The sequence below is a fragment of the Chenopodium quinoa genome, unplaced genomic scaffold, assembly GCF_001683475.1.
Source record: "Chenopodium quinoa cultivar QQ74 unplaced genomic scaffold, ASM168347v1, whole genome shotgun sequence".
NCBI classification, from domain to species: domain Eukaryota; kingdom Viridiplantae; phylum Streptophyta; class Magnoliopsida; order Caryophyllales; family Amaranthaceae; genus Chenopodium; species Chenopodium quinoa.
In genome coordinates, this window is record NW_018742879.1 from 2,010,711 (window position 1) to 2,028,514 (window position 17,804).

Below are 17,804 nucleotides of genomic sequence, written 5' to 3' on the forward strand. Positions count from 1 at the left end.
CATGTAAGTGTTATATCTCCTATATTTCGTCTATCTTTAAACACGAAGACGATATGACACAGTAATATTGAATAATTGATAACAACGTGATAAAATTCACATATATATAGTACCCTGTACCCCTCAATAATAAAAACAGAAAAGACCGATCAAGTCCAAATCGGATTATCCTCAATGCTCCCATAAGGCCAAATGGTTTATTTATTGTCGTTGAAAACTATAATACAACAATTTTGTTCTGTTAGGCAAAGGTTACGTATACACTCAGACTAGGGGGCGGGTGTTCAAAAATAGATCCAGGCCACACGACACTGACCGAACTGGACCAAAAAGTAATTTATTGCGTATAAAACATAAAAAATGGTAAAAATAGAGATTAATTGTGTAAATTGTTAAAAAAAATCTAATTAGACCCGATTATTTCACCTAATTTTTGCTGAATTGAAGTTATTTTTACCGAACTGAAATTATGTTTGCTGAACTGAAATTATTTTTACTGAATTGCTATTATATTTCTTCTTTAAGTTTACTGATTTTTACTGAACTGAAATTATTTTTTTACTGAACTGAAATTATTTTTGTTGAACTGAACTTATTTTTACTGAATTGAAATTATTTTTACTGAATTGAAATTATTTTTACTGAATATTATTTTTTTAAGGTGACGTGAACAGGGCCTTAGTGTGATAAAAAGAATGGATGAAGTATTAAATGTATGGAGTAGTTACTTGTAAAAAAAACAGTAAATAAGGAAAAATTAATACTAAAAAAAGGGGAAAGAATATAGAATTTTTTTATAATACGGATGATTCTATGATAGTCATCTTTAAAATGACTACTATTATATTAATTTTTTATTAGCTGATTTTAATTTATTTTTTAATGTTAAAATTTACATAAATCATGTATCTAAATTTTTAAATCTATTGATTAATTTTGAAATAATTTTTGAATTATTTTTATAATTTTCCTAATTAATTTTCAAATATTCTGTTTTTATTAACACCGAAATTAAAAAATAATTCATAAATTTATTTTTAAAATATAAAAAAAATTAAAACAAAATATTAACATATGAATCAACATTTATAATTAATTTTGACATAAAAACTAAATTAAAAATCAACCAATAATAAATTTGTATAATGGTAGTAACTTTAAGGATGACTACTATAGATTTTTATCTTCTTAAAAGGAATTTAGCTTAATAATTACTCTAATTATTTTATTTTTTTTGGTGTTCTCGGATTCACCCTTTGGGCTAATCTAAATTCGAGGATCAGTTCTGGGTGCTTAGGTTCCAGTCCTCTCCCAATTGTTGTTGCGAGGGCTCGAACACGCGGTCCTCCCTATCAAGTGTAGCCCCAATCACCACTACACCAACAATCATTTGTTATAATTACTCTAATTATGAATGACAATATAACAATTGTCCATTAGTACTTTATTACTCCCTCTGTTTTTTTAATAAGCTAAAGTTGGATTTGCACATTTGTCGAGACACAACTTTGACCATTAATATCTTTAATTAGAGGTTAGTAAAAATTATGAAAAAAATAATTTATAAAATTAGACATTATAACAAATTCAACAACAAATTATATGATCATATCTATATATTATATATTGGTAAGAAAATTAAGTCAATGATGACCTATGAATAGTGGAATTTCCAACTCTAGCTTAAAAAAAAAATGGAGGGAGTACTTGTATACCTCATGTTAGTGTAGTATTGTACCAGCATAAGATCTTAAAGTACCAATAAGCTTATTGGTATTCTTAGACTATATGTTGGTACAATCATTGTACCATCGTGAGGTTTTAATAGAGAGTTGTTATTGTCATTAATGACGAGGGTAATTATAAATTTAAACAGCCTCTATTCTCATCCAATCATAGTCTTTTTTTTTTTTTTTTTTTTTTTTTTGTGCACGGTTTCGATTTTTGTCAATCCTCTTCTTACCCAAAATTATTACTCTAGTATAAGAATTAGGTAGAAAATATAATAACTTTTATCAATGCTTGCTAGAAAATTCAATAACACAAATCGAACACGAAAATAGCAGATTCTTGTTAAGGGTCTTTATTCAATCTAAAGAATAAATTGATGATTGAAGCCTATAATTGAATTGGTTTATAGACTCTGGTAGACACATGTAATTGAATTGGTCAACACAACACGCACGCACAATTATTAAATGGATTGTGTTAGTGTTGAGGTTTGCCAGCCTATTTAACTTCAAACGCATAAACAAACACGACACCACACACATGCCAACTCTCGTTAAACTAATTCATTGACATGTATATCAAATTTGACATTGTATCAATTATTTTGAGTCAACAAATGATTGGATCACCCATAACTAGACACCTAGTCCATCCCCTTACACGCGGCTATAATATATGTGGCTTTATTATTTCCATGCTTTCCATGCCACTATATAAGTGGCCCACTATAAGATTTCCATGCCACTATATATATATGGCTAATGGCTTGCAAATAGAGAATACCATATCGATATATGTATACTTACATTAAAAGCTAACACAAAAATAATTTATTTTTTTTTAAAAAAAAGTTGAATCCTTTTTGTTTTTCATTCAAATATGGAAAATATGAGCTTGATGCCAGTAGAGTTGCACCAAAAGCTGACCGATGGAGAAGGGGGAAGCTACTATGCATGGAACGACGTCGTATTCCCCTTTCTAGGTGCAGGGCAGGTTAGTGGTGGTAAGCTTATAATGAAGCCTCGTGGGTTTGTTGTCCCTCATTATTCTAATTGTAGTAAGATTGGTTATGTTATTCAAGGTATGTAATAATTTTATTTAATCACTCTCATCGTTCTTTTGCCTACTTCTATATTACTTCCTCCGTTTTAGTAATATTGCAACAACTGGACTTTTACACTATTCATCATGCTTGTTTGACCACAAATTATGATTTATACGTAAAGTAAAATATAGTCATGTGAGGTCTTATTAGATTTGTCTCGTAAAATTCTTTCACTATATCAACTTTTTATAATTTTACTCTTATATAATTATAGATAATTAACATATAAAATGTGTTTTTGGATGTATAATTTCATCCTTGTTGCAATATTTGTGAAACAGCGGAAGTAAATCTTTCATACTGTTTGATTATTTCATTTGAATACATCTATAATTTTTGTTTCTATTTGTTTTTGTTGTTGTTGTGATTTATTATATGATTCTAGCTATTTTTTTATACTACTCATTATTATTAAGTAGTGTTTAGGGGTGACAAACGGATCAGGTCAGGTTCGTGTTCGGGTTACCTACTTTTGGGTCAGCTAAACCGCAACCCGTACCTGATCCATTTAAGTTTTCGGGTTGAAAACCCCAACCCAAAAATGACCTGATTTGACCTGATTTTTTTAAAAAAAAATTTAATTTTTCCTTTGGACCTGAATAACCTGATTTTTTTAGCCTGATTTTGAGTTTTTGACTACTTAACAGTTAACAAAACCTAATTTTTATTTTTACCTAATGTTTTCAAACATGATTTTCAAACTTAAAGTTTTCAAGAAAACCAAATAAAGTATAACAAGTCTAAATGCCTAATTATCTCTTACATACCAAAATAAAGTCTTAACAAATTACAAACCACAATTAAAAAGAATAAATGTTTTTAAATAAACTTCATAGTCTTCATGAGTCAAACAATGTTTGAAGAAGCATTTGGACTCTCATCTAAGTGTTTAAGTTCGGGCGAGGTATGTGGTGTGTCATCATTGTCCCCCACCTTAAGCTTCATAACTGATCCACATAGCATTTCCATTTCAGGATCCATATTTGCTACAAGAAAAAAGATAGCAAATTACAATCAATAATATATGACATGTACTAAAAATAAAAGTTAGAAGTATTGTATTACTTCATTACTTGTATATTAAATCATTTATTACCTTCCCCAAAGTCCCAATCCCCTAAGCAAATGATAGCCTCCACCGTTTCTGATTTTAAAGAACTTCTATAACAATCAAGCACCCGACTTCCAGTAATAAAAGTTGATTCGGAGTCCATGGTTGATATGGGGACAGCAAGAAGATCCTTAGCAATTTTAGCTAATGTAGGATAACGGACCGAACAAGTTCTCCAATAAGACAAAATATCAAGGTTGGTGCCTCGATGGATAAGTGGCTCCTCATAATACATATCAATTTCAGATTTGATTGCCACACTTGATTGCTCCATAGAGAAACTATCAAAATCCTATATACCAAGATTAGATTACATGAGTAGCATACTAGCATGACACAAAAAAAATCAGAAAATAAAAATCAGATTATAATACAATAAATTTAGATTATATGAATATCAGATTATTATCAAGACATGCAATCAACATCTATAACTTCTATAATTTATGATTTTCATATAATAATCTTAATTCTCAAGTATAAGGGAACAATCGAACAAGTCACAAGTGTTTACCGTCATATAATCGTCACAAGCTTCATTAGCGGCATCGGAAGCATTAGTAGTGGGAATAGCTTTGCTTGATAAAGAATAAGAGGAGTCATAAGCCTCGTACAACCCCGTAGAGCATCCTTAACCTTAGAGAACTCAAGCTCATATTCAACACTATGATGACCATATATCCTCACGTAACCCTAATTGACACATTGCAACTTATATCGTGGATCCAACACCACAACAACATCCATAAATGTATTGTGACCAATATTTTCCAAATTTCTCATACATCTTACAAGCCATTCTTTGCATAAAAAGATCTGAACTTTTCATTTCATTTTGTAACAACAACTTAACCTGCAAGACTCTATAAAAGTAGAGATTGGAAGTTGGATATTTGGTCCCGGAAAAGGCAAGTGTGACATCATGAAAAACTTTCAAAAACTTGCATATTTTCTCTACTCTACCCCATTCTGGACAATGCACATAATTGCCATCAACTTTTTGAAAATGAATTAAAGCTTTTTTAAAATACAAAGCACAATCAAGCATCATGTAAGTTGAATTCCATCTAGTAGAAATATCTTGTTGTAAACTTCTAGTAGGGATTTAATTTCAACATATGATACACAACTTAAAAACCTTTGTTTCCTAGCTTGTGAACTCTTACAATACTTGGCACTCTCTCTAATCTTATACACAGCCTCATCAATCTCTTTTAAACCATCTTGAACAATTAAATTAAGAATGTGAACGCAACACCTTACTTGAAAAAATTCCCCACCACTAATCAACTCAAGTTCCCCTTTTAGATTTTCAGCAAAAACAACATTTGAAGAAGCATTATCTAATGTAATTAAAAAGATATTTTTCTGAATACCCCATTCCTTTAACAAACCATACACATGATCACATAAATGAATTCTTGTATGGGGAGGACTAATGTAAGAAAAGTTCAAGATCTTTTTTTGCAAACACCAAGACTTATCAACATAATGAACTGTTAATGAAATATAACCATCGGTGGTTATAGAAGTCCAACAATCAGAAGTCAATGCAATTCTACTACAAGTTGAGCCCAAAACCGCTTTTATTTTCTCTTTCTCTCTTTTATACATCATAAGCACATCAGATTTGATAGTATTTCGAGTGACAGGTTTGAAATCAGGATGCAAATAATTAAAACATCTCCTAAAACCCTTGAACTCTACAAACTGAAATGGCATATCATGCTCCACAATAGCAAGAGAAAATAATTCACAGAAATAATCAGCATCAAAATCAGGCAATCTATTTCCTAAACTAGAGGATGTTTTCTCTAATATCATTTGACCAACATCCCTAAAAGACCTTCGTTTACAATTTTTCAAATGACGATGAAGATTCCTAGTTCCATTCTTACTATCAGCATTAAAACGTAAACCACACTTTTTACATTTGCAAATAAGATTACCATTTTCATCAGGCTCGTCTAAAAACTCAAAATGCACCCAAACACTAGAAGAAAGCCGACGTTGACGTTTCTTACCAATAAGAATCACATGAGGTTTATCAGAAGAATTTTTCTGGTTTTTACCCTTTCCTTTGTCTTTTATTGTAGAGTCAATCTCCTCCTCTTCCCCGGAAGAAAGTTGTTGAACATGGATGTCCATAATTACTGCCAAAAATTACAACAAAATAAAACATTTAAAACAAGACAAAAATTGATCTAGTAGTAATTAGTGAATGACTAGTAATACAAATATACAATAATTACATTCTCACAAACTTGCAAAATATACTACATAAATAAAGTAATAAACTACAGAAATGAACAACATGAAAAAATATGCTCACAAATTGTACGCACTATAAATTAAACAACAAGTCAACGACAACAAGTTACCAGGAACATAAATGCAACATAAAGTATATGAAAAATAATATAAATTAAACATATAATCAGAAATTATATGAACAAGAACAACAATATAAATTAAAAATTACATGAACAACAATATAAATCAAAAATTATATGAACAACAATATAAATCAGAACTAAAAATCAAAAAATAAAGACATGCAGAATACCCTTTCCCGTAAAAAAAATAAAATAAAACAAATCAACAATAAAAATTAACAACAAAAATTTTAGGCATATTAAGATTATTATCAAGCAAGAACAACAACAAAAATCAAATACAAAAACTGTATTTAAAAAATAAAAAAAAAATCACCATAACCTGGCCCCGAAGCAGTTACAATGCGTTCCAAAGAAGCTTGAAGGCCCATATCAAAAGAAATCTGGGCCGCTGTAAAAAGACGAGGAGGACAAGTGTGCATAGAAAAGTAGAGTTTTGAAACCCCAGTACACGCACGAAGTAGTAACAACTTACGTTGGGGATCATCAAGCTTAGCAACAGCATCCATTAGCACAATGGTCTTCGACATTCTCTGGAAAACAAGCTCATCACAGAAAGAGGAATCCGCACTGATAGGACCACCAAGCAATTTAACACCATGTACAGGACGAGCAATATTTGGAGGAAAGACTACGTAGGTTATTATTATTATTATTATTATTATTATTACTATTATTATTATTATGACAAATTTAAAGCCTCGGGAACTTTTTTAGAAAATATAATTTTATTTAAGTTCATGTAATGCTTAATAAATTCAGATAAGATAAGTTCAAGAAAAATAGGTTCAAATAATGGCATGGTTATCAATTTCAATATAGAACCGTAGAACTAAAGATTAGCATTTTCGACCATATTGAATAAGATAAGTTCATATAAATAAAAATTAGCAAAACAGTAAATAATACTTTCTTTTTTTTGCAGGAAGCAAATAATACTCGCATATACCCTTTTTGCCAAATTATCACCGCTAGTAAAGTCGTAGCAGTATAGCACCATTAATTTAGCGGTCTAGTATACCACCCAATAGGCCAATAATGCACAAGCTAAATAAGACCAAATGGATCATCCTCTTTCATTTTTGTTGAGACGTTATTGAAGAGGATTTAAAAAGTTTGAGTTACCTACTATAAATAATATTTGGAAAATTATACTATACTCTCTAAATATTTATTTACTTATTTACTCTCATTAATGTTAATTGTCTCTTTTTTGAACTCTTAAAAATAACGTGCAGACATTTATATCCCTTTTTATATAGTTTCACTCATTAATCCTATCAACAACTAAAATTATAACATAACACTAAATCGAAAAAATTTTGAGGACATTACTAGCTAAGCCATGCACATCGCGCACGTTAGCCTCCCTAATAATTAAAAGAATATGAATATCAACTTTCTTAATTAGTACGGAGTACTAGAGTAGTATAATCCTAGACATGGTACAAGAACTCTAGAAGTCTAGTTAGTGATCGATCAAGTATATGAGTACTATGCAATACCAAGCAGAGCTTGGTCTAGTGGTTAAAGTTTGCATTTCCTAACCACGAGGTTGTGGGATCAAATCCCCACTAGAGGCAATTTGGGGTGGGAATTCCCTTATCCCCCCCCCCCCCAAACTCCCTAAGTGCCTAACCCGCTAATTCGTGTCGGGTGGACCTGTGAGAGGTTCTGGCCCAATAAGGCCCTTCTCCTTACTAACCAAAAAACAATAAATTGTACGAGTACTATGTACTCCGATCCATATAACTTATAAGAGAATATTGTCGTTTGACAAAAGCTAACGAACGCCCCGAGTGCATTGAAATAAGACAACTAAAAGTAGAAATATAAAATCAAAATGAACATTAATTACACTGATCGGTGCGTGATTTTGGCATGCATTCCCAAATTAGTACCACTTTACGAAGAATTTTAAATGCTTATCTTACGCCCACGCCCCGGGGACGTTCATTAGCAAGATCCTTGAAGATTTTATTTATTTTATTTTTTGCATTATCAAACAGTGTTCCATAACTACATGCGGTACATGAACATTGCAGCCTTGCTAGGGTTTACATCGTTATAATATCCCACTGCACATAATAGTCGACTCCTTTACAATACGCACAACAAAATAAAAGGTTCTGGGCAACTAACAAATTCATCGCCCATACTTCATTTAACAAATTAAACGGATCGTACATCATTCGACTCCCACAATAAATGGTCGATATACTTGTAAAATTTAAGGAACAGAGTTGCGAATAATATTTTACGTCATTTGCATTGTTTAGGTTTTATTATACCGTGTATATTCTAAAATAGAAATATATTGAAGGTTTCAAATTCAATCAATTTTGGAATATTATTGGTCATATAAACTCAGGACGAAAGAGACATGTAATGATGTAAATAATTAAAAGCGCATTATACAAGAGGGAAGGGCCTTCATTCCGTTGAAACAAGAATAAGGCTATGTATCTTCGTTGGAATCATTGTTGAACAACAAAGTTTTATTTTTGAAAAAAAGACTTTCACTACGGAAATGTGCACAATGCGCGGTAGTGCTGCCGTGGTCCTTGAGAAATCCTTTAGGATACCGCAATGTAGAAAAGAGAGGACAATTGAAGGAATATTGATGAAAGTATAAACGAATTTTTTGAGTTTTAACCGCAAAAATAACTACTACTCGTACTTATGAGTAATGAGTCAATTCATGGCGTGGATTAACTTAGTTGGTTAAAACATGTTGATATTGAGACTAATCTAACTAGATTTTATTTACTCCGTATTAAGCATTTCCTTCTTGAACCTTTTCCTTTAAGCGCACCCTCCTCTTTCTAATGGACCTGCTCCACTGGAAATGACTAAGGTGAGGGAGGAAAGATCAAAGTACCGTAATGGGATGATTCTAACCTTATATTGGACCAGCATGTGTAAAGACTAAAAAAGGCTTGGCCACCCATAACCCATGATATTCATTTCTTTTAGAATTATTTGTTAGAAATTACTTAATAAAACACAAATTTTGTGTAAAACTACTAAATGAAAAAAATGTTGTAGGAAACTACCTAATTAATAAAAGGTAAAGGTAAAATGTTGTAAGTTCCGAAAGGTGTTTGAGGTGGATCAACGCCAAAAACTTAGGTCAACGGTGGAAATCCGACCGGATGTATTATCTTACAACTTTTTTACCTTTTACTCGTATTAGGTAGTTTCTTACAACATTTTTTTTAATTCGATAGTTTACCACAAAATTTGGGTTTTAGTGGGTAGTTTCTTCCAAAACAAAAATTAAAAATAAATTAAATAAATAAATAAATTTTTATACAATGCAAATATTTGATATTTTATTTTTACTCAATGTAAAAGATATACGAAGTAATTAACATAATAAGAGCACAAACAAAGGAGGCTTTTACTTATTTGCATTTTGCACCACAAAATAAATAAATAAAAAATAAATAAGAAGTTATGAGCTGAAAAAGTGCTGAACCCTCTTAGACATTACAGTAATACAAGTAGTAGTTAATTTTTAGCTTATTTAGAATTCTAATTCTAATTATGTAAGTTGTATAATGTATGTCAAAGCTAAGTACTCTCTCCGTCCCATATTATAGTTCCTGTTTTCCTATTTAGGAGACCCAAAATGTTGTTCCTATATGTATTTTTGGATAGTATGTAAAGATTATTATATCCTCATTTTTTTAACTTTATTCATTGAACTTTCTAATTAACCTGTAAATTATCCACTTGTCTTGTACTTTTTTCCATTTTCTCTCTCTAACTTTTGTCTATTATTGTACCTTTTATTTTTTCCCTCTTAAATTATCCACTTGTCTTATACTTTTGTCTAGCTTTTTCCACTTTTAATGTACTTCATCTACAAACTCCTCCCATTTTTTAAATACTGTGAAAAAACACAAAAAAACTATATATTGAGACGAAGGGAGTAGTAGATTAAATACGTTAATATTAGGAAATATCATATTTATGATACTTAAGGTGGCAAATTAATAAAAAAAAAAATTACATCTAGTGTAATCTATTTTAGATAGTACGAGTAGATAATGTATTGATCAATGTGATCCATTGCACAGGTTCAAATGGGGTAGCTGGTTTAATGTACCCCGAGTCTAAGGAAGAGAAGGTAGTCAAGCTCGAAAAAGGAGATACAATAGTTGTACCAAGTGGTGTTGTTTCATGGTGGTTCAACGCCGGAAATGATGAACTCAAAATCATATACTTAGGTGAAACACATAACGCTATCAACCCAGGTAACTTCACTTACGGCTCACTAGCCGGAGCTATCGGAATTTTAAAGGGTTTTTCAAACAAAACTATAGCCAATGCTTATGGCATTAGCAATGAACAAGCGAACGAACTAGTTAATACCCAAAAAGAAGCATTGATCTTGAAGCTTGAACAAGGGTTGACCATGCCTAAACCATCCAACTATGATTTGACCAAAGAATTCGACGAGGGTATACCGCATTTTCAAGTTAAAAAGGGGGGCTCTATAAGATTTTTGACAAGTGAAAAGCAATCTACACTTGAAGGAATCAAGCTTTGTGGTAAGCTTTTGAAGCTTGATCCAAATGCTATGTTTGGACCAATTTACTATGCACAAGATTCAGGGGTTGAGCTAAGTTATGTTACTAAAGGAAGTGGTTGGGTTCAAATTGTGGGATTAAATGGACAAATTGCATTGGACACCAAATTAGAGGCTGGTCAGTTGTTTGCTGTCCCAAAGTTTTATGTGGTTGCGGTTGGTGCTGGTGAGGAAGGAATCGAATGTTTCTCCATTGTGACAACTTCCAAGTAAGATTATGTTTTCCTCGCTTTACATATATACGTTCTAGTTGCAACGATTAGTTTTTCTTCAACAAAAATAAATTAAGTTCGGTAAAAATATATCTTTGTGAATAATAGCACGTAACATTTTTTATTTCTCGATGTAAATTAAAACACATTAAGAAGCCCTTATCACAAGTTGCGTAACAATATCTTTGTGATTGTTGATGATGCAGGCCTATACTCGCTCAAATAGCTGGGAACATGTCATTTTGGAAAACCATGTCTCCTCAAGTACTACAAGCTTCTCTCAATGTTAGTCCCAAGTTCTGCGAATTGGTCATGGACAAGATTGAGAACACAACCATCATTATGCCACCAAATTGAGAGTTTTATTCGAGAATGAACCCTCCATGAGTAATTGAGTATGCTATGAATATGACTTAGCTTGTATGAGAATCATCTAAATAAACTATCAATATAATGAGTATGAGCTTGCTTCTCCTAAGGTTCTTAATTAGGAATGATGCACCAAGACATGGATATGAAAATCATTTAAATAATTTTACCGTTTTTTGTAATTCTCAAATAAATATTATCGTCCATCTATTCTCAAATAAAAAAACATGATCTAAATAATATATCATCATTATTTGTTTTTGTCAATGTTAATAAGCTACATGATTTATTTCCTTTCAAAAAAAAAAAGCTACATGATTTATTTTATTTATAATATGTTTTAATTTTTCTATTCAATTATTTAATAGTACTTATAAAGTATATTTTATTCACAAACTATTGGGTGTGGCAATTTCGATCTATTCAATTATTTAATAATACTAATAAAGTATATTTTATTCACAAACTATTGGGTGTGGCATGCAGTTTCTATTCTATTATTTAATACTACTAATAAAGTATATTTTATTCACAAACTATTGGGTGCGGCAGTTCGCACCCAATAGTTCGTGCGGCGAGAAGGTAGCGGCAGCGGCACTCCATCCTTCCACCACCTGCAAAATCAAACACATTGAACCACAATCCAGATCTACATCCCCAAAATCCCCAAATAATACTAAGAAAAAACGAAATCCTCAAAATCAAAATAAATCACAAATTAAAACAAATAAATAACCCTAAATCAAAGAAAAAAAGAAAAAAAAAACCTTTACAATTGGAGGTCCTAATGGCGCGGCGTCAGTGGTTGGTGGGTTCGGCTGGAGTTGTGGTGGTTGGTGGTGCGGTGGGATCGGTGGGGTGGGGTGGCGTGAGGATTGGTGAGTGGGGTTTTAGTGAACCGCCATTGAAGTGGAGGAGAGAGAGTGGTGAAGGAGATGAGGAGGAGGCGCCATTGACGGGTGTTTGGAGAAGGTGGAGTTTGGTTTGATTTTTGTTTGTTTTTTGTAATGGAATAGCTTATACTTTATTTTTTTGTTGTTAATGAGCATATCAGCCAAGAGGAGAGAGAAGGAAATGAAAGTATATTGTATGTTGTTAATCATATTAGCCAATAAATGACGCATATCAGCCAATTGATGTCTGATATCAGTCAACATTAAGGACATATCAGACATTAATAAAAACATATCAGCCAACAAAAGGAATATATCAGCCAACAAAAGATACATATCAGCCAACAAGAGAAATATATCAGCCAACAAAAGGTACTTATCAGCCAACAAAAGGATGAAATTAAATCAACCAACAAAATGAAACATATAAGCCAATAATTAAAATATACATATCAGCCAACAAAATAAAGATATCAGCCAAGTAAAGAAACATATCAGCCAACTGATGTTTGATAGCAGCCAACAAAAGGAACATATGAAAAATTAAAAAAAAAAAAAATAAATAAAAAATAAAAACATATCAGCCAACAAAAGGAATATATTAGCCAACACAAAAACCATATTAGCCAACACATGAAACATATCGGCCAACAAGTGAACTATATCAGCCAAGCCTGCCGCACACAAATTTTCGTGCGGCAGTCCGCACCCAATACCTTCTCTATTTTACTAACTTAAATTAGCCTAGTAAAAGAGAGAAAAGGAGAGAAAATGCAATCGATTGATGATTTATTTCTTAATAGTTTAGGTTCATGAAATGATTAAATTTCCAAGAACATATATGGAAAATTGCTTCTTATGTATATAGGCAATTTATTTGGTATGTACAATGTAAATTTCCTAGGGTATAATTTAGGGGCATCGTGCGGTGAAATCTAATTTTTTGTATTTTTGTGGGTGTTTAAATAAAATAGACGAAAAAACAGGTGGTTATTACAAGAAGGTGTTTTGAAGGGTGGTAAAATACAATTAATCCTATTAATAATTCACTCTAAATTGTAAGGGTAATAGTAATAAGCAACTAACTATCATCGATAGTTGATACATTCAAAGCAAAATTTCTTATTGACACGAGAAAAATTGGTCGTTAAAGGAAAAATATACGTAAATCATTAGAGAAACATATACATAGTAAAATGTAAGAGAAAACAAACATCATAAAACATCGAAGAAAAAATATTAGGAACATTAATTAATACAAAACAAAGGAAGTACAACTAAACACAACCTTAAGATACAACAACAATAAACCGAATTCAGTTACATTGAAATACAAACAAGCTACATGGCCAACAATTTCTTCATCTACTAAATTAAATCAATTGTTCAATAAATAAATCTATATTTTTGCTTGAAGATCCATCAGCTTCTAATGCATTTCCTAATATTTTCCTTATGACATCAATATTTTCCCTCAACTCGTCTCTTTTTTCTTTACTCATAAATATCTTAATTTGTGATGCAATCTCCATCCTTTTTAAAGGTTGTTTGTTGCCAAAATTAATCCCAACCTTCCAATCATCAACCACTAATTTCCGATTAGTAAATTGATCAGTAAATATTGGAAAACACAATGTCGGAATTTTATACCATATACTTTCTAACACAGAATTCCACCCACAATGTGTTAGGAACCCACCAATGGCCGGATGAGATAAAACCACGATTTGGTTGGTCCAAGGAACAATGATCCCACGACCACTAATGACTTCCTCGAACCCAACGGGCAATAGATCAGCCTCGTGAAGCACTGTACGTGGGCGAAGCACCCAAACAAAATCAACATTGCTTTCAATAAGACCATAAGCAATTTCCATAACATCATCTTTTGAGATATTAGCAATGCTACCAAATGACACGTACAAAACTGAACCATTAGGCTTGGGCCCTAGCCATTCTAAGCAACTAGACTCGGTCCACAGACTTGTTGGCACGGCATGGTCCGGTGACACGGGTGGAAAAATTGGGCCAACCGCGTAAAATGGCATGAGTGCTTGTAGGGCTGAGATAGTGTCCAACTCGAGCTCTTGCACGGTGTTACAAAGCACATAGTCTGCTTGTCTAACATCTTGGTATGCTTGAAAAATTAGCTTATGCATGTTTGTTGAGACGTCTTTATCTTGGAGATATGACATTAGGTCATGTGGTTCAATGGATTGTACTCCTGGTATGTAATCAATTGGATCCTTCCGAGTATCTAGTTGTCATTGTTGGCAAAAAAAAGTTGAAATATCAATTTATGTGGTGGTAGTAGTAGTTAGTCCTATTCTCAATTTTTGGTAACATTTGAAATTAGAGGAAAAAGATATTGTACAATAACCATTTTAGAGAGTAGACACCACATAGTAAGGACGTATGCTAGTTTGAGACGAGTAATCCTTCTCATAATTGCTTTATAATAACGAATTTGACGAAGTACTCACGCTAACAGGAAACATTTTTCTTCTACGAAACTCATGCTAATAAAATAATTTATTGTTAAACATGTTTAGCTAAGAGTAGTCTTATAGTGCACAGATGATTTTACAACGGTCATTTGAAAAATGACTATCATATTATTTTAATGATATATAATATGATCGGTTCATTTTTTCACGTTATAAAATTGCCATAATTAGTCTTATAATATCTACAATGTAAATATAATTTTTGAAAATTTTAGTCCAACATAAAATAAATATTTTTTGAAATACTATAAAATAAGAATAAAAACTACATAAATGAAACTAAAAATTTGATAAATCATAAAAATGTTGATAATACTAATTAATACCATTAATAAAGTAATATAATTATTTATTTGGAAAAAAAATATGTTAATTACAACTATATAATCATTAAAACATTATGGTAGTCATATTTCAAACGATTAGTATAAAATTTTCATATAGTGCACTGTGTGCACATGAGTGGGGACACAATGCATCGAAAAAGTTTATTTTCTGTGAGGACAATTATTGGTCCTTGATGCACATTTCATGATAATATATTCCACCTAATTTGGGTTTGGATTGTTAAATAATCCGAAAAATTATCCTTTCAAAAAACAATCATGCAAAAATTGCAAAAAAAATTAAGCAACGCATGTATATAATTAGATAGAGATAAAAAAAATTAAAAAAAAAATAAAAAAAAAAAAAAGAATTCCCGTCAAAAAAAAAAAAAGGGTTACCTGGGCAATCAAAGTGGCCATGCTGTTTAAGTAGATTAACATGATAATAAAGATTGAAAACCAAAGCAGGCTCAGTCCAAAACGAAGCCAACCGAAGCCCAAACTTCTTAGCAATCTTAGAGGCCCAAGGATAAAATGTGTCAATAATTAACACATCAACTTTGGGCTTTGACTTTAACACTACCTCCTCAATTTCCTTCTCCACTTGGTCAAACATGCCACCATCCAAGTACCACCCTACGAACTCCTCCAACTTACCCGTACGATCAAATTCCAAGGGCAGCCCATCGGAAAACACCCGATATCGGATGTCAACCGCATTGGGCCCTTGTCGTACTCGAGAAAATATATTAATATGGGAGTCTACGCAGGGACGGGCTCGAGTTATATCTTGGTGAAGGAATTCAAAGGTTAAGAAAGTGATAGTGAAGTTTTTTGATGAAGCAAGTTTTAGTGACAAATTGACTGCTGGATTTATGTGACCTTGTAGTGGTAGAGGGAAGATTATTGCATGATGTTTTTTAACATTAGTGTTTTTTGCTTCCATATTTTATTTTTTTTTGGGAGTGTTTTTGTGGCTGAAATTATAAGTGATGGAAGATTTAAGATACGATTAGTTAGCAAATTTGAAGATATATATAGAAGAAATATTAGCCGTTTCTTTATTTTTTTTACTGTTTACTTTTTAAGAGTGAAAGCTAAAGAGTATATTAGGCCCTGTTCTTTAGAGCTGCTTTGCTTTACTCTGGATTAAAAATAATAATTAATAATATCTTTAAAATAAATAATTAATATAACAATAATAATAATAATACTTAATAATTCACAATAAAAATTATTAATATTTATAATAATATTAATTAATAATAATTTATAACAATTTCTAAATATATATTAATCATAATAATAACACATAATATTTTTTCCCGAGGGAATAATAATACTTCATATTTAACAATAATACTAAAATATTATTTTATTCGGATGCATACGCTTGGCATACCAATCATTCAACATGATGCGAATATAGAAGTAGCAGATTCAACTATGTTTGCACAATGGCGCAAAGATAGTACGGCCAAAGTGCAACACCGTATAGTACGCCGAATTTGGAGGGCTAATCGATCGGAAAGCGACAATGAAGGTGATGACAATGTAGATCAAAGCGACAATGAGGATGATGAAAGTGAAGATCATATGGAAGTAGATGGTTAATTCACCACGATATTAAACTCTTATCTAATTATGTTCCTATTTTGATATGTAGTTGTAATAATTTGAAGATGTTAAACTATTGTCTTTTATCTTTCTACTATTAACATATATTAAAGATGGTACACATCTATTTATGTTTTTATTCACCTAAATCAATGATATGCACTTAATAATAATAATAATAATAATAATAATAATAATAATAAAAATAGTATTACCGAAATTTACTCTGCTATGTCAGAAGCTCAAATAACAGGGTCTTTGATCATTGGCAAATACTTGTACTATATTATGATGAAAACATTAGAAAAAGCTTACTTGTAGTCTTGTATATGTTGGGAAATGTCACTAACGGTTAGGTAAGGTTCACGTGATCTCAATTTTCAATACGTTTGGTTTAATTTGTTTGTCTTTTCTTACTCCTTCCTTCTTCAAATAGAAGTTTCATTTATCTTTTACCATTTTGTTTTAGAATATTGAAAAATATACTATATTAAAGAGTACCTCCTTTTTATATTATGTGTGACAATGTATTAGTACGAACTGCTAGGCAAAAGGAGAGGTAGTGATAGTGTAAAAGTCAAAACGAGTCAAGTAAAAAAGAACGGAGGAAGTATTGTCTAAGCTAACTAATTGTCAATGTCGCTTACCAATCATTTGTGTGGTATGATTAACTTCATTTATTCATAAAGATAACACCGTTTTGCCAAAAGTAACCCAAATTCATTATATGAGGAATATCAATTAACTAATTTACCCAAAAAAAAAAAAAGTAATCTCATTTGTTCATTCAAGTAATCCTTATTATTTAGTTTTGACTAATAAATTAATAATTTCACTTATCTATGAGAGTAACCCACTAACCCTATTTTTCAATTGGAGTGTAACCTACACCCTTTAAAATAATCCCATTTTCTCATCATTATAAACCTTATTACGGAGT

The 17,804-nt window shown here is 31.5% G+C and overlaps 2 protein-coding genes across 2 annotated transcripts; one reads left to right on the top strand and one right to left on the bottom strand.

Moving 5' to 3' along the window:
- The first annotated feature begins 2,494 nt into the window (after positions 1–2,494).
- On the top strand, positions 2,495–11,715 carry LOC110726432 (glutelin type-A 3-like). The gene is made up of 3 exons (XM_021905912.1): positions 2,495–2,812; positions 10,429–11,149; positions 11,359–11,715. The coding sequence occupies exons 1-3, from the start codon at positions 2,611–2,613 to the stop codon at positions 11,507–11,509; spliced, it is 1,074 nt and encodes a 357-aa protein (XP_021761604.1). The 5' UTR covers positions 2,495–2,610; the 3' UTR covers positions 11,510–11,715.
- A 1,924-nt stretch (positions 11,716–13,639) lies between these two features.
- Positions 13,640–16,416, bottom strand: LOC110726433 (UDP-glycosyltransferase 86A1-like). The gene is made up of 2 exons (XM_021905913.1): positions 15,647–16,416; positions 13,640–14,671 (listed from the first exon to the last, which is right to left on the bottom strand). The coding sequence occupies exons 1-2, from the start codon at positions 16,191–16,193 to the stop codon at positions 13,788–13,790; spliced, it is 1,431 nt and encodes a 476-aa protein (XP_021761605.1). The 5' UTR covers positions 16,194–16,416; the 3' UTR covers positions 13,640–13,787.
- Between the last annotated feature and the right edge of the window lie 1,388 nt (positions 16,417–17,804).

What these genes read in the sequence shown, in the direction of transcription:
- LOC110726432 (XM_021905912.1), top strand. Translation starts at nt 2,611, where the DNA reads ATGGAAAATATGAGCTTGATGCCAGTAGAGTTGCACCAAAAGCTGACC. An exon ending in GATTGGTTATGTTATTCAAG is followed by an intron (nt 2,813 to 10,428) that starts GTATGTAATAAT and finishes TCCATTGCACAG; the next exon opens with GTTCAAATGGGGTAGCTGGT. An exon ending in TCCATTGTGACAACTTCCAA is followed by an intron (nt 11,150 to 11,358) that starts GTAAGATTATGT and finishes TTGATGATGCAG; the next exon opens with GCCTATACTCGCTCAAATAG.
- LOC110726433 (XM_021905913.1), bottom strand. Translation starts at nt 16,193, where the DNA reads ATGGAAGCAAAAAACACTAATGTTAAAAAACATCATGCAATAATCTTC. An exon ending in TGGCCACTTTGATTGCCCAG is followed by an intron (nt 14,672 to 15,646) that starts GTAACCCTTTTT and finishes AATGACAACTAG; the next exon opens with ATACTCGGAAGGATCCAATT.